A 25,021-nucleotide genomic window follows, 5' to 3' on the forward strand; every position below is an offset into this window, starting at 1 on the left:
ACATTTTTTATTCCATTGTAATTAAAATATATATAAATATGATATTTGACCATTTTCGGATTTATTTTTATCATAATAAATGAAATAGTAAAATATCAAAATTTATAAAATTTACAAACTTTTTCTTTTATTGAGGAAAAGAAAATAACTTTCATATAAAAATTCTAACAGTTTCAATTTATTAGTAGCTCAGTGAGAAATAATTATTGATAAATTGTAAAAATACAATATAAGAGGAATTTTCAATTTATTTATTACGTCATAAGTAGCTATTTGTCGCTATTTATGACGTTTGAAATGCGCATGTAGTAGGTAGCTATTTCTTAATCAGATTCACATTATATATCATAATATCAGGAGCGATGTAGACATAATATAATTGATTATTTATGATATAAAAATAATCATTTAATTGATTTGAATTAATTTTGTATAACATTTATTAGCATAATTTAAACTCATTCCTAATAAAAAATTGTCACAATTTCAAATATTTTGTCGTAATTTAATTTTTGTTTGAGTAATTTTGGAGGCAAAAGTTAGTATCTAACACAAAAGGTACGATGGATCAGAGAAAAAAGCCGAAAAATTCAAGAAAAGAACTGTAAAATAAATTAAAAATAATTAAAATAATACCACCAAGAACAAAAGCTATTATCTTCCCTTACCCGAAAGCTGTTCACCCGATGTGCACCAACACTTCATCCTTCTCTGTCTCTCGTTAGTGGCCCCCGGTGCTGCTGCCCAACCACATTGACCCATCTCCAGCCAGCGGACGGCAACTGCGATTCCCTTTTACTGCCTTCCTACTTCGTTTGATTCGAACTCTTCGCCGTCTCTCACTGTTTTTTGCATCCTTCATCTGCAATCGGCTCCTTGTCCTTCCTTCTTCCATCTCGTCTCCAGTCTCCTCTCTGCGTCACGATCGAGCAGGGAGAAGCGTTTTGCTGTGCTATCGAAGTAGCAAAGCCGGGGCCGGCGCAGGCGAAAGGGGGAAAGGGGCTACATTTCTGGTTTTTTGTTATTTTTTCAAGGGGGTATGGCATCGGGGAGCCACCGGAATGGAGGCGTCAAGGTGGCCTCCAAGCTCGACCGATTGCCGCCGTCCTCCGCTGGCTACGCCACGCCCAAGCCTTCTGCCAAGTCCAGGCCTTCAGCTGCCGCCGCCGCCGCCTCCCGCCGCGGCGTTTCTATGGCTCCTTCGGCCAGCAGGGTTGGTGGAGATCCCGGAGGTTCGTGTCCTTCTTCCCCCCTTCCTCTCTACTCCGCGTGGATCTGGTCTAGATCGCCAGCATTCTGCGCCGATCTGCGGGCTAATTGGATCTCAGGACTTGAATGCGTTTTCTGTTTTTATCTCTAGTGGAATGCGTGATTCTGTTTTGTGGGTTTATCCCTTTTTGTTTTTGTTTACCCTAAAAATAGCAAAATATCATTATCTAAGCTGTCTATTAGTTTGCTGCGCTCTGGGCTGGTACTTGAGATGAATGTACTTGAAAAATGCAATGCTGCACTGAAATTGATGTTACACTATCAACTTTGCAGTGATCGTAGCGTGGAGATTAGAGATGAGGATGGGATTGTATGATTGGTTTAAGATAGCTTACAAGTGTGTGAGACATCTGAAACAATTAAGTCGGGGAAAATGCTGGTGAAAACACTGTCGCAGAGTTTTTATGATCGTGTCTGATGTGCAACTGAGTGTAGTAGGTATGAAGCATGGGCATCCCTTCTATAACTTAATAAAGGAAATGACTTGCCTAGGGCGTATGATTTTGAGAGATATCCTACCAGAAGTTAATTGATTCAAGAAAATTACAGACGCTATTAAACTTTTATAACTGGCCAATCAGTTACATTTCTATTTGTAGAACTTTATGAAGCCGCTTCCCGATGGAAGTTAAATTTTTAGAGTGTTAAAGAAGTTTCAGGGTAGTTATGCTGCAGTTATGGAGGAAGTGTCTCGGAAAGTGATGACCCAAAAGAATAATTACCCCCAGCTGTTTGATCAATTTCCTAGATGGGTAGAGATTGGACTTTTTTTCTAGGTTCTGTGCGAAATGGGAGGAGGTAAGTGAACTAGCATCACATTCTAGTTTGAGCTGAATTAATCCTTAAAATCCTTGATGACCTGAGGAAACTGACTCACATTTTTTTTCTTGTTCTCTCTTCTGTTTTTATGTTTGTTCCCTTTTTGTCATTTCTACTCGATGCTCTTCTTTAATTTATCTCCTGTTCCTATTATTCTGAAATGGATTGTTCTGATTTAGTGTTTTCGCATTCTTTGCATAAGACTATTAGGTTCCTTTTCTTGCATGTTGAAACTTTTCATGTAGTTCAGAAATAATGGCTCTTTAATTGCTCGTTTGAAGTTTAAAAATTTACACCAAGTATTAAGAAAGTTTTCTAAAGGTAATATTTCACATAAAAGTAGAATTGATGACAATATACTCCACAAGATAATTTTATTGCCAGCATGCCTCTTCGAATGATGTGTGTGTGTGTTTGTCCTAAGTAGAAAGAGGGGCATCTGTTCGAAGAATGGTTTGCTTCAAATATTTCAACTTATTAATTATTGTTGGTAAGCATACTAGTCTGGATTAGTCATTAGGTTGTGTAGGCGCATTGTATAGCACAACATGAAACAAACATGATCCTCACTTAATATCATATTTGTTGTATGCCTGAGTAGAAGAACGGCCCTAGAATAATAGTGTAATGTTCTTGTTCTTACTTGCCAATTTGCCACTAAGTAATTGGTAAACTTTTTCAATGTTGGTTCTTTTTGGATCATTCTCATATTTCGAGACTTAATAGTCTTCCATGCCCTTCACAATTCATAGTTCCTGGAAGAGTTCGTGTGGCTGTAAGACTTCGGCCTCAAAATGCAGAGGAGATGATAGCAGATGCTGATTTTGCTGACTGTGTGGAGTTGCAGCCAGAGGTTCTTGTCTGCTTTATGTTCAATAAAAGAATTTTATATCTTCAGCAGTCTGAGATATAAGTTTGACTGCTTCAGTGCAAAATTTGAAGTTTACTAACAGTGCTATTAATCAACATTAACGATGGGTTTCAGCTCAAAAGGTTAAAGCTTCGTAAGAATAACTGGGATTCAGAAACTTATGAGTTTGATGAGGTGCTGACAGAATCTGCCTCACAAAAACGTGTATATGAAGTTGTTGCAAAACCAGTTGTAGAGGTATATGAATGCATGATGCACATTCATAACTTGATTCCAATTACCCTTGTTTGCTATTTTAAATCCCCCTTCAACCTGTATACAACTTATTAGTGCAAGCTCAATGGCAAACTATCAAATTTATTTCTCTATTTGTAGATGTGTTTATTGTCTCAAAGTTTTATGTCACTTTCTAATTCTTTGACAATTTTTTTCTTGTGCACAGCCAAAATTTCCTTTCTCCATGCGATGCATACACATCTGTGTCCTTACAGACAGCTTTACATAATAATACTTACTTGATACTACAGTTATATTTTTAGATGTTCACATTACTCTTTGAAGATGTTAAAAACAAATGATTAAATATTCATTTTAAATTGCCCTGAGATTGTTCAAGTAATTATTTAATTTTTGAATCTATTATTTCCCATTTAATCTCCCCATTCTTAGGCTGGCAAATTTGAGTCTCTTTGATCTTTATCCCAAAATATCAGTCTATTGTACTTTTGCTTCTTGTTCTGGCTTGATGAAGTCATTGTTGTGGTCCTATTGGATTCCAATTCTGGCATTATAGAGTTCGTTATCATTACCTTCAATGTTATTCTGGTTTTGCAACCACTGGCAAAGAGTTTCTTTTGCAGAGTGTTCTGGAAGGGTATAATGGAACAGTTATGGCCTATGGACAGACAGGCACTGGCAAGACTTTTACTCTTGGAAGACTTGGAGAAGAAGATACAGCTGCTCGAGGCATCATGGTCCGTGCAATTGAAGACATTCTTGCAGATACATCTCCAGAGATTGATTCTGTTTCAGTATCATATTTGCAGGTTTGTTGCTGTTTAAAATGTGATAATCCTCTATGCCATTAATTTGACTTATAAAGCATCTGAATTGATAGTACTTGATATGTAATCTGCCAGCTTACTAGGATATATGCTTTAGAATAGTTATTGTGGACTAACATTTGGAATTTTTTTTATATAGCTTTATATGGAAAGCATACAAGATCTTCTCGCTCCTGCAAATGACAATATTAACATTGTAGAAGACCCAAAGACTGGGGATGTTTCACTACCGGGTGCAACGAGTGTAGAAGTTAGAAATCAAAAAAGCTTTATGGAGCTCCTAAGAGTAGGAGAAGCACACCGTTTTGCTGCAAATACAAAGCTCAACACAGAATCATCTAGGAGCCATGCTATTCTGATTGTGAGCAAAAAAATTATCAATTTTTTTGTGATAACCTGAACTTTGAAAATAACTATTGCTGTATCATCATAGGTACATGTCAAAAGGTCAGTGAAAGGAAGACTTGATGCTGACCAAAATTTTCATGGTGAACATAGCATGTCCTCCAATTTGGTCTCATCCTTCAGGCCGCCAATTGTTAGAAAAAGTAAATTAGTTGTTGTGGATCTTGCTGGTTCTGAAAGGATTGATAAATCAGGTACTTGTGCATTTATATCCAGAGATTTGGCCAAAATTTAGTTGCAAAAGTCTTGTAGGATTTGCCTTTCTTATCGACCAAGAATAAAACATAAAAAATGAAATGCATAGGATTTCCCTCGCTAATGTGCAACATTTACACCCTCCAGAAGTCTGAACTTTTATATCCTGAATCATGTTCTATTATGCCCTTTGCAATGATGATACGAAGACCTTCACTCAAATTTATTTCTTTCTTCTATCAGACAGAAAGTGCATATATATTCTGTACAATTTTTACATAATTATCTTTATCTGACTGATTGGACTTCTTGTAGCTATAAAGAACATATACTCTTCTATATGGTAATGGACTTTATAGAACATATCTAATGCTTTTCTGCACTACTATTGCTTATAGGAAGTGAGGGACATACTCTAGAAGAGGCAAAGTCAATAAATCTATCACTGAGTGCTTTAGGTAAATGCATCAATGCACTTGCTGAAAATAGTCCTCATGTTCCAGTTCACGATTCAAAGCTAACAAGACTCCTTCGAGATTCATTTGGAGGTATGATGTGGAACCTCTTGGATTATCATTTACTTGTTAATTATATTCCTGAAATTTACACTTGGATGATCCTGTAACTCTGATGATTTGACTTAATGAATAGTTTTTATGAACACTGCCATGGTTGCATTTGAAAAATCATGAAAAAAAGTCTGATAGGTAAAATTGGAGAATTTCAAACTGAATCTTGCCTAATCTCTGCTTCTTGATTTAAATTACTATGCCCTTTTTATTTGTATACTGTTTTGATTGCATGCTTGATTTATGGGCTCCGATGTTTATTTACATCTGTGTCTTAATCTCCCATAGTTTCAGTTAAATCATATGTGAATCTTCAAATATTCTTTGCCTGACACAGGTAGCTCTATCTTTGTGCTAATGTTTTATTAAATGCAAATATTTTACAGGCAGTGCAAGAACTTCATTGGTGATCACAATTGGCCCATCACCTCGCCATAGAGGAGAGACTGCAAGCACCATAATGTTTGGACAGAGGGTATGGTTATTCTATATTGATTTTCCCCTGTCCTTAAATAAATTAGTTTTCATGCCCTTTTTGCTTGTCTGATGTTTTCTATCTAAGATCGGCATAGTAACTTGCACAGAGTGCCTCACTCTAAGAGGCATTTTTAATTGAATTTGTGAATTGCAGGCAATGAAGGTAGAGAACATGGTCAAACTAAAGGAGGAATTTGATTATAAAAGTTTATGCAGGAGGCTTGACATTGAGCTTGATAAATTAATTGCGGAAAATGAAAGGCAACGGAAAGATTTTGAAGATGAAATTGAGATAATTAAAATGGAATCAGAGAGCCGAATTGCTGAAGCTGAAAGAAGCTACATAGATTCTCTTGAGGTGTGTTTAAATTTAGTTCTTCATCTCATTTATGGGCAATTTCTTGAAGTTTCTTAAATTGTTTGCATGTATGATTTAACAAATTCTGATTACATCTAAACTAATATTCTCCTGTACTTCACTGCATCAATATCTAAAGGTGTAGCTCCTCTATTCATTTCAAAATTCATAGAATGCACATGGGGGTTCCATATGCTCCTGACACTAACTCTTCTTGCTTTGAGATACAATATAATATGCATTTTTGGTACACAATTTTCTACTCATCAAAAATAATACAAAGAATGTGAAGTTTAAGATGGAGTTGTGTCAATTCCCACAAGATAGCAAGCTGCTGTATGTAACTACAATATAATTTGTGACTTTCCTATGTTAATTATCTAGTAATCACCAGCTTTAGTAGTATTGCTTCAATCAGCTCTCCTCTCTCTCTCTCTCTCTCTCTCTCTCTCTCTCTCTCCCGGCGAACCTTGATTTTGAGTGATCATCTGTTCCTCTACATCTTCAGTGAGTCATATTGTGCAATTATTTGGGTAAGTCAAGCTTAAAAATGAATTTTATGTTCATGCCTCGTTGTCGAGATTTATGTCAATGCCTCCATGTTGAGTGATCTTCAGTTCTTGACCATCTTCGTCTAATCATATTGTGCACTCATTTAGCAAGTCCAAAAATGTTGTTTAGGTCCATGCCTCCATGTTGAAGTTTTACCATATTCAGGGTAACATCAACATGAGAATTGTAAATGTTAATAACTAGAAATCATGTTTCCCTACAGAAAGATCCATTTTCATTGGAATTGAAAGCTTGGACTAGATTATTATAGCCTCATTCTTACCTGTGTGCTTGGCCATTGTCTGATTTGATCTCATATAGCAGCTAGTTTTTGTATCTGGAATCTGTTATAATTTGTTTGATACCAATTGCTGGCTCCAGCTTTAACCTTATTATTGAATGTGGTTTAGTCAGTACATCTCATTGATTAGTTTAATTTCCTCCCTTTTTACATAGAATGAAAGACTGAAGTACCAAGAAGATTATTTGGGCTCAATAAAGAAGCTCGAGGAGAAGTGGAAATGTGATGTTGAGAAAGCTCGAATAGAACATCAGAATCTTTGTCTTGAAAAGGCACATAGTATAGAGGTATATACTGATGTCTGTCCATAGAATATTTCAGGATACTATTTCCTTGCTTCTAGGCCTTGTCATGAGATATCAGATAATTTATAGATGAACATATATGAATAAATAATCTGCTAGATGGATATGGCACAAATATAGTTGTGATTGCATTTTCTTTCTGTGGATTCTTATGCAGAATACTAGCATTAAAGAAAGCAAACTCTGTTGGCTTTCATGCCCATATAATGCTATGGAGATGCAATATTCATACATAAAATAAAGTAACTAATGACCATTAGAACTTCTTAATATGTATAATTCAAATTACTCTCTTGCAGAAGTTTTCTATTTGTGCTAACTTTATTTGTTGGATCTTCACTGTTTTTTTAGGCTACTGTAGAATTTTTCCTTTTCAGATGCCTATTCATGTTATCTGATTTCATCAGTCATCACCAATTGTAGAATGCAAATGCCTTTTTTTGGTAACGTCCTTGGATGCACAGCATAGTTAAGAAAGTAGATGTGCCAATCTTGACATAGTTAAGTAGATGTACCAATTGTACAGAGCAATATGAAGCTAAACATGCCACAGTAAATTACTGAAATGCTAACGCATTGATGGCTTTCCGCACAATACCTTTCATACACACTTCAAACATTTAGCAAAACTTTCAGATTGCCGGTTGTGTGATTTATCTTTGATGAAATGCATATTTGCTTTTCTGCTTTTCTGGATTGTCTAACAATTCCAAATGACTAATTTCTGGCACAAAGGCTCCATCAATATGTACCTCAGATGATGTTAGCGAGGTTAGACAGCTACATCAGAATGATAAGTTGTTGCGACAGTCTATTGAGGATGAAGTTAACAAACTTAAAAGTGAAGTATCACATTGGAAACATTTAGAGGTATGTGATACTTTGGATATAATTCGGAATGCCTATCAGTATCTAGAATCTGACTGACATTGGCTCATATTCTCTGTGATCTATACTTTTTTGGTGTCAGGAAGTTGGAAATGCTGAAATTTTGAAGCTTCGCAAGATGCTGGAGAGTGAAGCTAGTCAGAAGCAGAAACTTGAAGAAGATATAGCAATGCTGAAAAGTCAGTTATTGCAATTAAGTTTCCAGGCTGACGAGGTACATGACTAAAAATTATTTCTATGCTATCATCTTGTGCATGCCTGCAATTTCCTCTGCAATCATGCTAAATTTATTTTGAATGTATATATATATATATATATATATATATATCCAGCTTGAATGAGTTTATTATCTGATTGAGTTTATTTCTGATTTAGACTAAGAGAAGCCTTGACAGAGGTGTGCCCTCAAACTTATCAACAGGATTTGACTCCCTTGTTTCTCAAGCTAGACATTCTCAGCTTAGAGATTCAGCATATGGACCTAAGGCTTCAATTGCTAAACTATTTGAGCAAGGTGTTAGTTCAGATCTTTCAATGAATCATCCGTTAAAATTTACCGATAAATTATACAACTTGGTGATATTGATGGTTACTGAAAATTTATTGAGTTTGATTTTGGAAAATTTTTAAAATGGTTCTTCCTTTGTCAGTGGGTTTGCACAAGATACTGTCATTGCTTGAATCTGAAGATCTTGATGTTCGAGTTCACGCGGTGAAAGTTGTAGCAAATCTAGCAGCTGAAGGTGGCCTTTAACTTGCGCATCTTTGCCGTCTACAGTCTGATTCTTTTACTATGAGCGCACCATGGCATTTATTATATAATTTTTTGCATACTAATTATTTGTTGTATAATGTTAATATGTCTTGTTACCAGAAGCAAACCAAGAGAAGATTGTAGAGGCTGGTGGGCTTACATCATTACTAATGCTTCTAAGAAGCTCAGAGGATGAAACTATACGTAGGGTAGCAGCTGGTGCAATTGCTAACCTCGCAATGAATGGCAAGTATATTATATATTTCTCCTATGCATTGTCATGCATTCTTGCTTCTGTACCGACAAGAACCATAAGCTTATCGCTCTTAAGCACTGACTCCTTTTCTGATTTTCTAATTTCTGCTCTCTACTCATTTTATCACCACAGAAACCAACCAAGAGCTTATTATGGCTCAAGGCGGCATTGGCTTGTTATCTGTGACTTCTGCTGATGCTGAGGATCCCCAGACACTGAGAATGGTTGCTGGAGCCATTGCTAATTTATGTGGGAATGGTAAGACTGAACCCTTTTTTAATATCCTTGTTCAAGCTGCTAATGCTACAACCCACCCTACTTCAACGTCGGCTTGTAGTTGGAAGTTGGATTTACCATGCATGATAACAGAGCACGCTTTTCTAAGCCAAGTCACATTTGATTGCGTTCAAACCTGCTTGCTATCTTAGTATGCTTAAAAAAATAATATCCAACTTGTGTATTAGAAATCTTGTCGAACTTGAGCTGAGCTGGAGCTTTTACCATGCTCAACTAGAGACAAGGTTGTCCAAAGAAATATAATATCAGTAATACTAAAACCTTGTCCAAAGAATGAAACTAATATTGTTTTCTCATTTTAACATAATATAGATGATTAAAACTATAAAATTTGTAAGATATCATAAAGAATAAATATAACTAACATCATTATGTATCCATGTAATATATATTATACAATCAAATGAAAAACTAAAGTAATCAATCATAAGGGAGCCTTGTTTAAGTTTGTAAACAAATTATTTAATGGGTTTTTCAAGAGCTTTGTTCATGAACAAATGATTAATCAAGCTTGCTATTCTTCAAGCTAGTTTATTTTATATTTTATTAACATCAAACAAACATAAATTGGTTCTTATCAAGCTTGTTAACAAACATTTTATTCATTTACAATCCTCATTACATAAATGTTATATATATTTTTTTCTCTTTTCATATCCTTATTAGTGGGAATCTAGTGTTAGGTTGTATCTATTGTTAATGTCAATTAGGATCTTAAATATATTTGTAGAATTGTACTTAAGAAACAGGATATTATAGTACCTTTCTTAAATATCCTATTTTCTGCCTCTAGAGTGTCAAACTGAATGCATTGTCAAAGGGTACAAGTAATCCTCTTGGAACTCTTTTAATTTCACTTGGAACATTCATCTGAACTGTCATCTTCTTGTACTTCCACTTTATATAGTTAATCCACTGAAGATAACAAGATGATAATTACTCTATTGTTTGCTCACCCCGAATGTTCACGAATAATGCAATGTTTCTTCCATACATATAGATTTTTTCCTTCAATTTTTTTTCTCAAATTTGTACTGTCTCTTTAAGAATTGATACTTTTGTTGTAATTTACCTGGAAATTAATAAATAATTACACTGTGGGTACCTATGATGATTATCACAAAATATTCATTTGGTTCTCAACAATCATGATCAAATACAACAGGGGTCTCATCTGAGCAAATACAAACTATTTTCTCTTCTAATTTTGTTCTCTCTGGAACTCAAACAATCATAAAAACTACTACTTTTTTCTATCAACATCTTATGACACTTCTCCACAACTAGTCGCTGATCTTTTTAGCTAGCCATTGCTATATATCGGATCAAGCGGATGTTGATAAATGAGATTCTTATTGTTTCCTGCAGATAAGCTACAAAAAAGGCTTAGTAGGGAAGGTGGCATCAAAGCTTTACTAGGTATGGTTAGATGTGGACACCCTGATGTTCTTGCACAAGTTGCTCGAGGCATTGCCAACTTCGCGAAGTGCGAGTCTAGAGCTTCTTCTCAAGGTGAAAAACATGTTACTTGATTATTGCTCTCCAAATTTAGTTTGTACACATAGTCGCTTTGCATAACGATCACTCACACTTCATGTTCATTCCCTTTCTTCAGGCAACAAGGCAGGTGTATCTCTTTTGATAGAGGATGGAGCTCTCCCTTGGATTGTGAAAAATGCCAATCATGAAGCTTCGCCTATAAGACGCCACATCGAGCTCGCGTTATGCCACTTGGCTCAACATGGTAAGCTTCAACATATATTTCCTAAAACACCAGCGGTAACGCGAAACCTTACCGTCGTTTTCCCTGAACTTTGCAATGCAGAAATCAATGGAAAGGACATGATCAGCGAGGGAGCATTGTGGGAGCTCGTCCGTATATCTCGCGACTGCTCGCGAGAAGATATTCGGCTGCTCGCCCACAGGACTCTCATTTCAAGCCCCATATTTCAATCCGAGCTGAGGCGACTGTGTATTGAATTTTAAGACTCCGATCCATGAAAGTCCCTGCTGCATAATGCGTGGCTGTGTGTTGATCAGGTGTTGCGATTGTTGGATCGATTGTGAGTAGCAACAAACAAGCATCAGCAGCTCAGCTGCTGGGGAAACTATGCGACAAGGCATCAAGAATGGCTACTTCGAGTTTTCAGTGGAGACAGCAAAATTCTTATCTTTGGGGAACAAAACAGAATTACAAGTCCATCGACATTGTAAATAGTTTTCCGATTCATCACTGAAGATTAATTTAATTTATCACTTGAGCGAGCATCAATCAATCACTTGTATCTTAAATATGCACCTGTAGTAAATAGAGAATGCGATTAACAGTTATTATTATTATTATTATTACTCTCAACTTCTAATGTTGCCCAAGTAAAGAAATCCTAGAAACTGTAATGGGCTGGGTGAGGCCCAATTCTAAAGGCGTAAATGGGCCGCCGTTAAGGCCTGGTTCGGATCGGTCCATACAACTATATATCCGTAGCCGAAGAGACCGAAACCCTAATACCTCCCTCTTTTGCTTCTTCGACGCGCGTGGCAGCCAGTGCAAGGGCGGTGTTGGAGATTCGATCATTTCCTCGTGAACTGTTTGATTTCTCATTTAATTTCTAGTCCATCGGCTCCTTCGGTTCCTCCGACCACTTTGTCGATCGACTAGTTCAGATTCGAAGCAATGGCGGCAGCGTACGCAGCAGCGAAGCCAACTAAGATAGGGCTGGAGGAGCCCCGTGAGGAGCTGAACCGGATCCGGATCACTCTCTCCTCCAAGAACGTCAAGAATCTGGAGAAAGGTGAGGCTTTGTGATCTCGGTTACGTCCGTGCACTCTTCTTTTGGTGTTTGTTTTGCCATTTTTTGATCGAGTTCGATGCTTTAGTGTGTGCGGATCTGGTAAAGGGCGCGAAGGACAAGGCGCTGACTGTTAAGGGGCCTGTGAGGATGCCCACCAAGGTGCTTCACATTACCACCCGGAAATCTCCATGTGGTGAAGGTACTGCAACCTCTCTTCTGGTTCGAGTTCGCCCTAATCATTTATAGCGTATTTGTCTCTGTGTGACTATGATGATACAGTATTCTGATATTGGTTAAGAAGACTTGTATTCTCATCAGCTTTTATTTGAATGAATGAAGAATGCATATATCTATAGTTCTCATTTCTTTCAAATACGAAATTTTAATTTTTCTTTTTCCATAAGAGATTTGTAGGAAAACATGACCACTTTACCCTAGAAATCAGCAAGACTTCTTAACAATTTTCAACAGTAATATTGAGTCACCTTAGATTTAATTATCTTCGTACTTATCATGGAAATTCTGTCTAGTTAGATGTTCTTCCTATGGATGGTATTTCTGAAAAGGAAAAAGTGTATCAATTTTTTTTTCAGAGTTGACTATGCAGACAATGACAATAATTTTTTTTTGGCTCCATGTTTTCTACACAAAAATCAAGCTCTCTAAAACTTATATTGAAGTGTTGGTTTAGGTTCATATTTGAATTTTCTTCATCAATTTGTTTGCTATTTTTGTCTTGACTGTTTGGTCATGAAGTTTCGTGGACATGATCCTTATTTCACCAGAATGTCGTTAGGATAGCTTAGGGGATATACCTGTAACAGATGGATTGAGTCAGGCTAAAAACTGCTGTCCAACTTGAATGATGACACATGCATTTTAATCATGTTATCTTGTGATTTTTCAACTTCCTGTCTGAGTCTCCAATCTTACTATATGATTGTGAATACGATGATCAATCACAAACAAATTTACTATCCTAGTTTCATTATTAGTAACCAATGCATTTTGTTGTTTGCTTTTTCTGCAATTTTTCATAAAACTCTTGCCTTTTGGAAGAGGTGCTTGACCAGGAACTCATTATTCTAGGAACCAATACATGGGATCGATTTGAGCTCCGGGTACACAAGAGGGTAATTGATCTTCACAGCTCTCCTGAGGTAGTGAAGCAGATCACCTCCATTACAATTGAGCCTGGTGTTGAAGTTGAAGTGACAATTGCAGAATCATAAGCCTATTCTGTTAAATCCAGTTTCAAGGCCATTTGGCTTCTCTTATTTACTATAAATTGGCTCTTATAAGAATACCATCTGTCGACTAGATTATTATGCCACAATCTGTAGTTCAGGAGCTTCATTTCTTTCTTTTAGAGTTATTTTGATCGCACCAACTTGAATGCTTGATTCAAATGATGCGTAGATTTTCATTCATGGTTCTGATGGTGTACTAAATTTCCATTGCACAGCAAACATAAGTGTTGTCTAGTAAAGTTTGATATAGTTGCGTGTTTTTTCAAATAAAGGTAATCGCAATTTGGATACCATATTAAATCCTTAAGTACAACTTCCAGTTGGTTCGCAGGTTATCTAATTTGTTACGTATATTTGCACGTTTAGAGTGTTGGTCACCAGAGAAGATAAAGGGTAAGGTTTTTCATTCTGTTATTCTGTAAACTTCAATAGGATTCACCAGTTCACTGTACACTTCTAATTAGAATTGCATCAGTAAATCAAGGTGCTACTTTTCTCAACACTTGAATTAGCATACCAACAACTCACGTTAAGCAACAGCCGTTGGTGCATTATGATGGATCGGTGGACGACAGGAGCACCTAGCCCGATCAGTTTCATGGAGTAGCTACGTTCTCCTTGGCAAGAGGAGCTATTTCCTCCCCATCTATTCCAGCTTCACTACCTTCAACACCAAGGCTCAGAAGGAACTTCTCCCACTCCTTTGCCGGGCCCTGCCAAAAGGGATGTTGAGGATACCCAAAACGTTTAGGAACCTTTAATAGGCAGGCCTTCGACAATAAATGAACAGTTGGGATTGACGATTAGAAGATGTACCTTCCAGGAGAGATCTTGAGCCATGCAGTTCTGTATCATCTCCGCAAATGCTGGCGTTCCGTATACTTTGAGGGCCCTCTTCACTGTTTTTACAATCTTTTCCACATCTGATTTATCCACGACATCGCACTGAACAAGGTAGCAGAGCTTATCAGAATCTTGTTGATGCATCTAATATATATTGTGATTTGTGATGCATCTACTATTAGGAAGCGTGTTCTTACCTCTACATTGAAGGGACCCATATGGAAACCAGTGATGCCTTCCTTTACCGTGTCAACAAGTCCGCCAGTGGTGGTACATATGGGAGGCTGCATCGAATTTCAAAAAGGGTCGAATGTCAAATACTTACTCTTTTAGGGTACCATACATAAAATAATTTCTCTCAGTTCACTTTTGAGATTCTCAAGTTCAAAGATTTGAGTTTTACTGAAGATTAATGGTGAATAATAAGAGGCAACATACAATTCCATATCTCATGCTCTGGAGCTGAATGAGACCGCATGGTTCAAATCTACTTGGAACAATAAGCATGTCAGCACCTGCCATGATTCCATGAGCCAAAGGAACATCGAACTTCAGATGTGCTCTGAATTTGTCTGGAAACTTGTCCTCCAGCAATGCAAGTTGACGCTCTAACTTCTTTTTACCCGTACCCTATGATCATTCGCAATTAGCATGGTGATTTCTAATTGTGTATGTAGTAGAGAGAAAAGTAAACAGAGCCTTCTTACGAGCACTATCACTTGAACATCCTCGCTAATAAACTCTGGAATTGCTTCCGCTAAAATGTCTGAACCCTTCTGTTCTTCTAGTCTTCCAATGAAGGCTATCACGGGGGTTTCTTTTCTGACAGGTAGTCCAACCTTGGCTTGCAAAGCCTCCTTGTTGAGAGGTTTTGCCTCTATTACCTGAAACATCAATTGTGAGCTTCATAAGGAAGCAAAAAATAAAGTAGAAAAAATAAAGACATTGACGCACCGTCTCTGCGTTGTAGTTTACTGATATGTATTTGTCTGTCAACGGATTCCACTCATTGATGTCCATTCCGTTAACAATCCCATAGATGGTTTTCATGCGCAGTTCATTGTCCAACTCGACTCCCTTTTCGATCCCTGAAACAAGCTCCTGGGCATAGTATGGGCTCACAGTCAACACTCGAGTTGATTCTATAATTCCAGCCTTCATCCAGTTAATTTTCCTCCCTTTCACAGGTTTGCTATAGCTGCAAAGCAAATATTTCTGATTTTCTCCATTCGCAAAAAACTGAAGCCACATGGTTATGGCTTACAACTCGATCGAGATTAATAAATAATGGTGCATGATCAAGGAACATACCCGTCGATGAAATTAAAAGAAGATTCAAATGTTTCAGGGAGATTGAGTAGTGAAAAATCTGCCAAGGCAAACCGACCTTGATATGCAATATTATGAATGCAAAAAGCAACCTGAAACCAAGAAAAGAATTGCCAAACAATCAGTCACCTATATCAGTCAACGCTTTGAAAAGCAAGAACAAAATGGGAGTTCTTGCCAGACTTACTTTAGCATTCTTGTAGACTCCGTTGGCTTGATACAAGGTTTTTAAGTAGCAGGGTAACGGAGCAGTGTGCCAATCATTAGCAATGAAAACAACATCCTCCCCTGGATGAATAAGTGATTGTCAAAGATCAAAACAATTGGTAGGTATCATCAATTGAAAAAGCTCATTGGCAGAAAGTAATAACAAACACCATATGGTCCAGAAAAATATTTGCTGCTGTTGAGATTCAGAACTCTTGGAGCTTCCAGAGCTGCCTGGAAGAGTCAATCCACACCTTTGTGAGAATCTTAATACCAAGAAATTTGAACTGAACTTAAGAAATCTTCCATAAGCAGAAACGACTCGAACATGAAATACATAAGCCAATTAGCAAAAATTTTATGCTAAATAAAAGATAAAGATCAATGAATGGGAAAGTGTACACTTAATATCCCCTAGCGGAAAGAATATTTTTGCACTTTCATATAACTAAAGGGTTCTGAAATTACTTATCGGTTACATATCACCAGAAGCTAATTCTGCATGCTAGTCTAGGTCAGATTAGTAATTGGTATCTTTCAGAGATTGGCACACAAAAAGAACTCAGCGGGAGCAATTTCTCACCAAATAGCAATCGTGCTTTAAGAGAGAAATTGCAGAAATCTATTCCTAGTGAAGTATATAAAGAAGTCTGCTCCTTACATCTATAAAGAAGACTTACTAGACACAGAAGGCTGAATCTTAGCTGGTTATCTTCATAATCAGTTCCTGTGTCAGGACCGTATATCTTTCCTCCGGTTTTTCCGAAAACCTTCAGAATGCAGATTTGCAGTAACGCTTGGTGCCAGTTTATTATTAATTGGAGGAACTTGACAACAAAAAAAATCATGGTCATGTAAGAAAACCTTCTCAAGGAAGAAAGGGTGATCCACAAACACCCGATCAACTCCTCTTTTGTAGCAGTGGAAGAAGCGAACAGTTTCAATTCTATCACCAACTTTCAACTGCATGCAGGGACCATGATTTAACGGGAGTTCAGAGAAATTGAAGAAAGAAAATGTAATCCGAACAATCCATCTAAGTTTAACAAGGTAGTATGATACCTCGACTGAGACACTCGTATCCCACGCATCTTTGTATTGGTCATATCGCGGAGCCACAGTCATCACCCTGTGTCCGTTTGCCTGCGAATAAAAAGCTAAAAAGCATTGGTCAATTTGTTGCAAGGATGACTTAGGCACAAAGAAAGAAAGCATATAAAGATTACCGCCATGGCTGGTGGCAGTCCTCCAAGAACATCACCGAGCCCTCCGGTTTTGCTCCACGGAGCCACCTCAGCACCAACAAAGATCAAGTTCATTCCACTTGCACAGACAACAGAGTGTCTTAAACCAACATGTCGGATCCCCTTCCTAGCTTGACTAGGTGTTGCCTTTGCGCATTGCATCGAACGTGAATCCATCCGGTTCCAAGATCTCAGTCCTCCAAAACTACTGGCATGGTTACTCAGATAGGGGATCTTTCTGATTGGGAAGGCCAAAGCCTCAGAAACACCAGCTCCATTGTAGCTGACACATGGGGTTGTAGCAATGAAGTGTGATGCAGTCACAGTAGCCATGGGGGTATCCTCGCTGCAATAAAATGGATGCATGTTCAAGAACTTAATAGAACGAAAAGCATATCAAGTTAGCTCAAATCACTGGAAAGCTTTGAAAATTCCAAAAACCAATATGTCCCCGAAAGAACGATCGCAAATTCGCAACCATGTTAACTGAGATCAAACGTTAGAAGCCAGAGGGATTCTCGGACCTCGAGAAGACTTCCACAGATCAGAAGAAAAGAACAACGATGGTCCAGTTTTAGATCAGAGAGAAGGAAGGAAACACACTGTTCGAGAGGAAGCACCATTAATCGCAAGGTTTTCCTTCAAAAACCTAAGGTAGCTAGTTACAGATCGGAGAGGCAGGAGAAAGCGCCATTAATCACAAGGATTTAGTTCAAGAACTTGAACTAGAATCGCTCCTCCTCGAGAAATTTTCCACCAATTAGAATGGAGCAGAAAATAAGTTTCCAAACAGAAAAGATCTACGAAAGAAATGCTCTAAGTTTCAGATTGCAGAGGAGAAAGAAATCAACTGCACTCACCGGCGATTCTCTTCGATCGAAGGCGGAGACAGAGCGAGGATGAGATGGCTCGTTCGTTCGCGATGGAAATGAGAGTGAGGAAGATAACGAGGTTGGAGCGGTTCTTATAGCCGCGAATTCTGTTTTGCGGAGTGTGGGGAGGGAATGCGAGGCGACACCTGGCGGCGTGTGAGTGGGTAGTTGATAACTGCCTTCAGTCAGATCCCCCGAGTGGTCCCGGGCGAACAACGGAGCGCACTGTTCGAACATGCGACGCCACGTAGAGCAGCAGATTCCGCCACGTCATCCTGCGGACGTTACTTTTGGCTCTTCAACGACGAGGAACTACAAATGTGCTCGTCGTTCGTAGTCGACTATTTGATGTTTTACTTTCTGGTTTTACATTTCCTTTATTTTTTTAAAAAATAAAACAGATTGTTGTTTTGTCAAAGAAAGAAAATTAGTTGCAATTTTTCTGAAACAATATAAGACAGAAAAAAAAATCTCAATATTATACACTTTTGATAAAATAGCTGAAATTACAATGATAATATTGATATGTATCCCATGCAAACAAGTAAAGAGATCTACTGCTCGTCATCTTATACACTTTTGAGTGTAGAGTCTACAACGAAGTGAAGAGTAATGTGAAGGAGAAGGGAAGACAATGGGTACAAGTGTAGAATGAGCATGAGTAAGATAAGAGGAGATAATCAGCTTATTCTCTTCGCACAGATGATCTTGTTACTCTTGTTATTCACGATCAGAGACGAGAAGAAAAGAAATATCCTCATTTTTTTTCTCATTATAATGGTGTTCTAACGAGTTTCATCATAAATTTGAGAACAAATGGTAATTTCGTAATTAAAAAAGAGAGCAGGAATTTATTCCCCGGGAGCACAAAAAAATTTGATGGACTATATATATATATATATATATATATATATATTTGAAATAGGTTATTAAAAAAACGATGGATTTTAGAAGCCATGAAATCATGATCACATCAAATAACACAGGAGACGAAGAGACATGATAAAGAAGAAGAAAAAAACTACAGAATGAAGATGCACATTCAAATTCACTACAATTTCAAATCATCCCCAGCAAGGTCTATCAATGGTTGCTCATAATGTTAATGCTAATTAATTAATCATTTAGAAATTAAAAACCGTCGATAATTCCACACAAAACAGTTGATAATTGTTTGATCCACAGTTTTAAAGAGTAAACGACAAATAGAAGTCGAATTCAAGTAACTAGATTGACCAAACAAGAGTTGAATGTACTAGATAAAATTCGCTCATTGTCTGAAGCAATTCAGTGGTTTGCAGAATTTAAAGAATACAGATAACACGGAAGCAACGGCCGTAGTTTGCAGAATTTAGAGAATACAGATAACGCGAAAGCAACACAGTAGTTTGCATAATTTAGAGATACAGATAGCCTGTAATCTTGAAGAGGTGCAGACCTGCAAAAAATAATAAAAACTATTGGAAAAATCAGGGAATGAGAAGCACATAAAAGCATAGGTTTACCAAGTATTTTTTAAAATAAATTAAATGCAATGTGTAGATATCCAGACCTGACCCGTCTGATTAGCTACTTCTCATTCAACCGATTTGTGTTGACTGACCCAACCAACCTGGCCCAATGGGATCAAATGGTCGATCTAACCCGATCAACCCATCCAACTCCATTGGTATGCCTGAACACTAAATCTACCTGATTGCCTAGTAACCTGATAGATCCACCCACCCGCATTCATAATATATATTCTTATTTTTTAAATGGTTGGATAGAATAAGAATAGATATTATTTAAAGAATGTAATTGACATGGAATAATTATTTGAACAGATATTCGTTATGAATAGAGAATCACAATTTCATGGGAGCTAATATTTTAAGTTTAGTTTTGCAACCAAATATAGAAATATTTACTTCATAGGAATTCATAAAGAATAAAATAGTTATTTCCATAAGCTAGGCATACCATTAGACTTGCAATGTGTCAATTGAATGAGAACATGAACTTCCTTTAGTCAACACTTCAATTCATACTACAAGTTGTTTACTTGTTGAATTTATCATGTAAATAGAGGATTGCATGGAAAATCTTTAGTTTAAGCCAAAAACACACATTATTTTCCTCAGAAATTAACAAATCCTTTTCCATATAGTTCGACTACTTTGCAAGAATTGAGATTTTTAAAATCACCTGGAATTATCAACTGGATCTCGACCTAGACCTTGATCTGGAAGCAAAATATTCACCAAAGTTAATTTGAAGAAACAAGGATGTTGACAAATTTTCACATAAAAAAGATGAGGAGCTATCCCTTGTGGAGAAAACTACCGTGACAATCTGGCTGGAGACTGAGACCTGGGTCGCAGAGATTCAGGCTTAGATGGTGATCTTGATTTGGCCCTTTCATATGATTTGCTGGAGAAAATAATTAGAAATAAGTTTTATAGTAAAGAGAGATGGATAAATGGTCCAAAAAGCAACAAAAAAAAAAAAAAAGAGCTAAAAATAATAATAATTAAAATAGCTGGAATAGGCTTCAAGTCAACTAATGAATGTATATAAATTTACCTCCGACTCCTTCTAGGGCCTCTACTTCTACTACGGCTTCTGCTTGGACTTCGGCTCCTTGACATACTCCTCTCATAGCTTTTCACCTGGAGAAAATGAGGAAAACAATCAAATTATGTTTGATCTGTTTGTTTGTGTTGGATAAAATTGTACATTTTGACAAACAAACACATTCTTGCTGTTTGTTTGTGTCAGCTTAAGGTTATACCCAAATCAAATGAGGCCATAACACTCTTCACTAGATTCATCCTTTGGTTTCGTCCACTATTCACGAAGAGGAGGAGAAGAGTAGAAAGTGAGATGAAAGAAGCATAACCGTTCACCAATACTAGTGTACAAAGGGGCACCAAAGTCGAAGAAAGTGAGATGTATCAGACTCAATATTTTGTGTGCCTTTTCTAATTTCAGTCACATCAATCTAAGTACAACTCCCAATAGCTAACCAAAAGATATATTTATGGACAAATGAGGTAACTAGTAGACAGCTAAGTGAAGATGACTCATTTGAATTAATCTTAGCATGAAGCGTGCTAGGTGTCGACATCGAACTGTACCAAAGTTGTACGTTCTAACTGGAGACCAAACCTTCGCCATGGAACAATACTTTAAACCTTACAATACAATTAGGACTTCATTCTGTAATTAACATCTGCCATTTTGAAAGAACATACCCGGATGTAGGACCTTGAGAAGGGATTTTTAAATTCAGTGTCATCAAGCTTACGTATCTGGCAAGGACATAAAAAGGTAAATAATATACATCAAATGTATTCTTAAGAGAATGGCAAAGGCAGAAGAAATGCTCTTACAGCATATTTCATGTCTTCAGAATTTGTATAATCCACCAAGCCCATAACACCTGGAGGAAAATTCAAAATTTTAACAAAGAAGTCTTATTTTTCCATATTCTTGTTGAATTATAGATAACGGTGTATGTATGTGTTTCAGCTTGTATTTCAGATTATGGGCGAGGTGATTGATCAGGGATGCTTCTGATGTAACAAGTTATCTGCATTGCATCATTATACACACAAGAACATCCATATTTTCAAACTATAGGTGAGGATTAATCATGCTGTATACAAGTGATGCTATGACAGGTTGATAGTTTTTTTTGGCTCAATTAAAGTATAGTTGGTAAAACAAGACATCTTGATCAAATGTAAAAAAAGAAAATCAAACAAAACATGAATCATCATTTACCAGGATATCATACAAATTTATAATTGTAAACTGATCGTCCAGCATTATCACTGGTAATATTTAGCCTCCCTTGTCTTTAACACATTCAACTCATCAATTTAAATTGCCTAACAATAGAAGCTACCAGTCGTCTTAGACCACATTCATTCCACCCTAACCTATTTTCTCGCTTTTTCTGGTGTTAACTACATGAAATTTATCCCACTAAATGCTAACTAAATCTGCATTGCTATCTAGTAATAGTCAAGTCTTTTAAATCTCGTGTTATTAGATATGACACTCATAGTTCATAGATTAAATTTGTCTAGTGCTTAATAGTTCACATCAACAAATAAAAATGGCTATCACTCAAAATTGAAACCAGTGGCTAGTTTCTAATGTTTGTGAAATGCGCACAAGTATATAATGTGCATAACAAGTATATATCAACAGACACCATGATCTTGACTGTTCTCACATTTTTGTAAGTACTAACTACCATATAGATGAGAGTTCATCATAGATTTTTGGAGCCTACCATCACCATCACGGTAAATTTGTGCAAAACATACATCTCCAGCCTTCCTCATGTGATCCTGGGATGACAAAAGTTGAAAGGCCAACAAAAACGTAAACAATTGTTTGAAGTGTATACAGGAAATTTCCATACCTTTAGATCCTGCCATGAAGCTGAAGATGGAAGCCCTCGAACAATCACTGTAAAAGTATAAAAATGTCAAATTTGTAATACATCAAATAGAAACCTAGCAAAAAATCTAGGTATTGTGGAAATCACCTCGATATTCTGAACGATGTGACGCTCCAAATTTGTTTCCTCCCCCACCACGCCGACTACCTCGTCCAACTGGAAATGATTGCCCACGACCACCATGGGCTACCTCAACCTTCATGGAACAATGAAATAAAACAAAGTAATTATACACAATAGCCACATAATATAAATGCTTATTACCCTAAGACGTTGTCCATCAAACTCATAGCCATCTCGGCCCCTAACTGCATCTTCTGCATCCCGCGAACTTTCAAACTACAAAAAAAAAAAAATTTAAATCATTAAATTTGGAAGCAAAAAAAAAAGGGAAATGTAATTAAAGTCCCAGTTAAAAACATTTACCTCAACAAAACAATAACCAGGGGGTCTAGGTGGATTCTTCAATTGAATTTCCACTATGTGGCCATACTACAATGAGATTATATTGATATATTATAAGAAATGCAGTTCTAAATTCTGAGAAACACACAATCATAATAACAACACGATGAAAGACTGCATGTTGACGCCATTAAAAATACTCAACTCACAAATATATCTAATTGCTATCCTATGCCTCTGGTACTAAAACTAGAGCTCAATGTGACGTAATGATATATTTCTCCAAATTGTGTCAGTATATTGTATAATGACAAGATTGGACATACTGTAGATAGAAAATATCAGAAATATCATTGTCAAAGAGCCACCATATGGGAATTAATGACTGGAGATGATGCCTATGGTACATTTAAAGAATACATTTGTCACCCATCCTCTATAAGTTTGTGGGAAGCATGTGCTTGGAGTTCAGGCAGCAACTAGAGGAGTGAAATGCATAGATGAATTATTATCGATTTTAAGACGGTCAAGCATTGATCAGAAAAATTACAGGATACAAATCTAACAGCTGAAGAAAGTGGCTTTAGATAGAAACCTTGCGAAACAAATCTTCAACTTCTGATTCCCGTATATCTATAGGGAGGTTGCCCACATAAATTGTACGACTTAGTCGAGAACTCATGGTTGCCACTGTAAATATAGTCCCTATAAAAAAGTAAAGTTTAGATATAATAAGGCATAAAATGAAACTTGCATCAGGGTAATCCCTAACTTCCATTGATGCTGATTCAAATTGATAAGGACCCTTTTTGACTTTTGAATTAAAGATGAAAAAGGTCAAAACTGTGAAGCAAACCAAGAAAGAAATTCTTGATGCGAATGGTGCTCCACAAGCTCCATTGCCCAAGCCCTCCAAAATGCTCAACAGCAATAACCAATGCAAATTAAATGTTGGATAAACCATCCACTTCAGTTCTCCTCTGTGAAAGCAAGAACCCCACAAATGTCCTAAAAAATCCAAATAGATTTCTCCCACTCCTCTCTAGGACTATTGACAGCTCCAAAGCTCCTATTTCCAGCATCCAATGATCTATCATAAAGGACATATGGGTATCATGGCATAGAAGTGTTTGCAATATATTTATGCATTTACCTATAAAGATTTCTTCAAAAACAATGAAGATATTAAGACCAGAAATAAGTAAACTAACATTTAATCTAGCTCTGATTTGATTATCATCACAATAGTAGGTATAATATTGTCAATGAAAAAACAATAATCCTGGATGTTGAATTCCTGGAAACACAGGGTCAAAAATATTCAAATAATGTAAAATGGCTAGTTGCAGTCTAAATATAGGAAAATGCATAATCAAGTAACTCTATGTGCTAGCAGAAGTTAATAGAGAGGGATTTGAGCTAATTCTTCATGGAAAAACACTCAGCTAAAGATACAGTTAGTTACTAGAAGAAGCCAAGGAAGATGTTGCGGGATGAAACATACTCAATCACAATAATAAACCCCATCGGCAAAGATTCTCACGGATCATTACAAAATTTAGAAAACTACATTAAGCAACACCAAAGCAATCGCCGGTGGAGGGGGTGCTGTGCCTGTGAGACAGCGCAAAGGTAAGGTGGGAGAATTGGACTTCCAAATATGATATCAGACACTGCGTGCATGAGAAACCTAGAGACGCAGCGATCAGATCGAGAATTGGCGGAGGACGATTCACATGCGAACAACGGCAGATAAATAAAAACAATAAGGAGGAAAAATTATCATCCGGAGAAGGCAAACCGAGAGGGGAAGCAGGAACCCTCCACGACAAGCTCCGTCCCGTATCGCTCCCACCGTAATCGTCGAGCAAACACAACCGAAATACCGATGCGACGTGGGTAACTTGTATCAGGCGTCGACCTAGGGATGGAGCGAGCGTGACAAGCACGTGCTGAATTATTATATTATTTTTAATTTGCACATACATTTAATTATCTAAAAATTTATTATTTTTAACATTTAAAATTTATTTATTTTTGCTTGCATACAGAAAATCTATTTGTTGCTTGATAGTATAGCACTACATTTTCTCGAAGGTATACTAATTTGAAATAAAGAGAAATATCAAATTTTAAAATAATATATTCAATTTAAATAACGTGTAGAAGTTTTTTAAATTAATTAACTAATTCAATCTGATATCACTGCAGGACGCGTGTATTCATGTGATTGGAAAGGCAAT

The 25,021-nt window shown here is 36.9% G+C and overlaps 4 protein-coding genes across 6 annotated transcripts; 2 read left to right on the plus strand and 2 right to left on the minus strand.

Moving 5' to 3' along the window:
- The first annotated feature begins 844 nt into the window (after positions 1-844).
- LOC141829172 (kinesin-like protein KIN-UB) lies at positions 845-11,673 on the plus strand. Its single transcript, XM_074716588.1, has 19 exons — positions 845-1,232; positions 2,841-2,941; positions 3,074-3,196; positions 3,820-4,005; positions 4,163-4,384; positions 4,457-4,622; positions 5,022-5,171; positions 5,579-5,667; positions 5,824-6,027; positions 7,036-7,167; positions 7,921-8,055; positions 8,156-8,287; positions 8,449-8,587; positions 8,724-8,816; positions 8,948-9,073; positions 9,216-9,341; positions 10,749-10,892; positions 10,996-11,124; positions 11,206-11,673. Exons 1-19 carry the CDS (start codon positions 1,040-1,042, stop codon positions 11,364-11,366), a joined length of 2,751 nt encoding a protein of 916 aa, XP_074572689.1. The 5' UTR covers positions 845-1,039; the 3' UTR covers positions 11,367-11,673.
- A 229-nt stretch (positions 11,674-11,902) lies between these two features.
- On the plus strand, positions 11,903-13,602 carry LOC141829527 (small ribosomal subunit protein uS10z/uS10x-like). Its single transcript, XM_074717017.1, has 3 exons — positions 11,903-12,172; positions 12,258-12,371; positions 13,262-13,602. The coding sequence occupies exons 1-3, from the start codon at positions 12,055-12,057 to the stop codon at positions 13,402-13,404; spliced, it is 375 nt and encodes a 124-aa protein (XP_074573118.1). The 5' UTR covers positions 11,903-12,054; the 3' UTR covers positions 13,405-13,602.
- Positions 13,603-13,956: 354 nt separating this feature from the next.
- On the minus strand, positions 13,957-17,378 carry LOC141829470 (granule-bound starch synthase 1b, chloroplastic/amyloplastic-like). Its single transcript, XM_074716948.1, has 13 exons — positions 17,028-17,378; positions 16,864-16,944; positions 16,666-16,764; positions 16,482-16,571; positions 15,972-16,035; positions 15,782-15,882; positions 15,577-15,686; positions 15,220-15,463; positions 14,973-15,149; positions 14,704-14,895; positions 14,463-14,549; positions 14,239-14,367; positions 13,957-14,135 (listed from the first exon to the last, which is right to left on the minus strand). The coding sequence occupies exons 1-13, from the start codon at positions 17,376-17,378 to the stop codon at positions 14,019-14,021; spliced, it is 1,842 nt and encodes a 613-aa protein (XP_074573049.1). The 3' UTR covers positions 13,957-14,018.
- A 1,747-nt stretch (positions 17,379-19,125) lies between these two features.
- On the minus strand, positions 19,126-24,652 carry LOC141829141 (serine/arginine-rich splicing factor SR34A-like). Of its 3 annotated transcripts, none has more exons than XM_074716554.1 (14): positions 24,580-24,651; positions 23,635-23,868; positions 23,374-23,483; positions 22,800-22,865; positions 22,638-22,712; positions 22,461-22,569; positions 22,335-22,381; positions 22,203-22,260; positions 21,292-21,341; positions 21,154-21,210; positions 20,483-20,568; positions 20,243-20,329; positions 20,105-20,141; positions 19,126-19,355 (listed from the first exon to the last, which is right to left on the minus strand). In XM_074716554.1, the coding sequence occupies exons 3-13, from the start codon at positions 23,458-23,460 to the stop codon at positions 20,114-20,116; spliced, it is 750 nt and encodes a 249-aa protein (XP_074572655.1). In that variant the 5' UTR covers positions 23,461-23,483; positions 23,635-23,868; positions 24,580-24,651; the 3' UTR covers positions 19,126-19,355; positions 20,105-20,113. The 3 variants fall into 3 exon arrangements, with proteins under 3 accessions (XP_074572655.1, XP_074572653.1, XP_074572652.1); XM_074716552.1 differs by lacking the exon at positions 24,580-24,651 and adding an exon at positions 23,990-24,241; XM_074716551.1 differs by lacking the exon at positions 23,635-23,868 and having other exon boundaries at positions 24,580-24,652.
- Positions 24,653-25,021: the final 369 nt, after the last annotated feature.

Source organism: Curcuma longa, chromosome 5, assembly GCF_044706935.1.
Source record: "Curcuma longa cultivar G26 ecotype Majalengka, Jawa Barat chromosome 5, ITB_CL_G26_1.1, whole genome shotgun sequence".
In the NCBI taxonomy this organism is placed as follows: Eukaryota; Viridiplantae; Streptophyta; class Magnoliopsida; order Zingiberales; family Zingiberaceae; genus Curcuma; species Curcuma longa.

Coding starts and splice junctions, on each gene's coding strand:
- LOC141829172 (XM_074716588.1), top strand. CDS start 1,040: ATGGCATCGGGGAGCCACCGGAATGGAGGCGTCAAGGTGGCCTCCAAG. Junction 6,028..7,035: donor GCTACATAGATTCTCTTGAG/GTGTGTTTAAAT, acceptor CTTTTTACATAG/AATGAAAGACTGAAGTACCA. Junction 8,288..8,448: donor TAAGTTTCCAGGCTGACGAG/GTACATGACTAA, acceptor TTTCTGATTTAG/ACTAAGAGAAGCCTTGACAG.
- LOC141829527 (XM_074717017.1), top strand. CDS start 12,055: ATGGCGGCAGCGTACGCAGCAGCGAAGCCAACTAAGATAGGGCTGGAG. Junction 12,173..12,257: donor CGTCAAGAATCTGGAGAAAG/GTGAGGCTTTGT, acceptor TCGATGCTTTAG/TGTGTGCGGATCTGGTAAAG. Junction 12,372..13,261: donor GAAATCTCCATGTGGTGAAG/GTACTGCAACCT, acceptor TCATTATTCTAG/GAACCAATACATGGGATCGA.
- LOC141829470 (XM_074716948.1), bottom strand. CDS start 17,378: ATGGCTACTGTGACTGCATCACACTTCATTGCTACAACCCCATGTGTC. Junction 15,687..15,781: donor GAGTCTACAAGAATGCTAAA/GTAAGTCTGGCA, acceptor TCTTGGTTTCAG/GTTGCTTTTTGCATTCATAA. Junction 15,464..15,576: donor TCTTTTAATTTCATCGACGG/GTATGTTCCTTG, acceptor TTTGCTTTGCAG/CTATAGCAAACCTGTGAAAG.
- LOC141829141 (XM_074716551.1), bottom strand. CDS start 23,460: ATGAGTTCTCGACTAAGTCGTACAATTTATGTGGGCAACCTCCCTATA. Junction 21,211..21,291: donor CTGAAGACATGAAATATGCT/GTAAGAGCATTT, acceptor TGTCCTTGCCAG/ATACGTAAGCTTGATGACAC. Junction 20,330..20,482: donor GGCCCTAGAAGGAGTCGGAG/GTAAATTTATAT, acceptor TATTTTCTCCAG/CAAATCATATGAAAGGGCCA.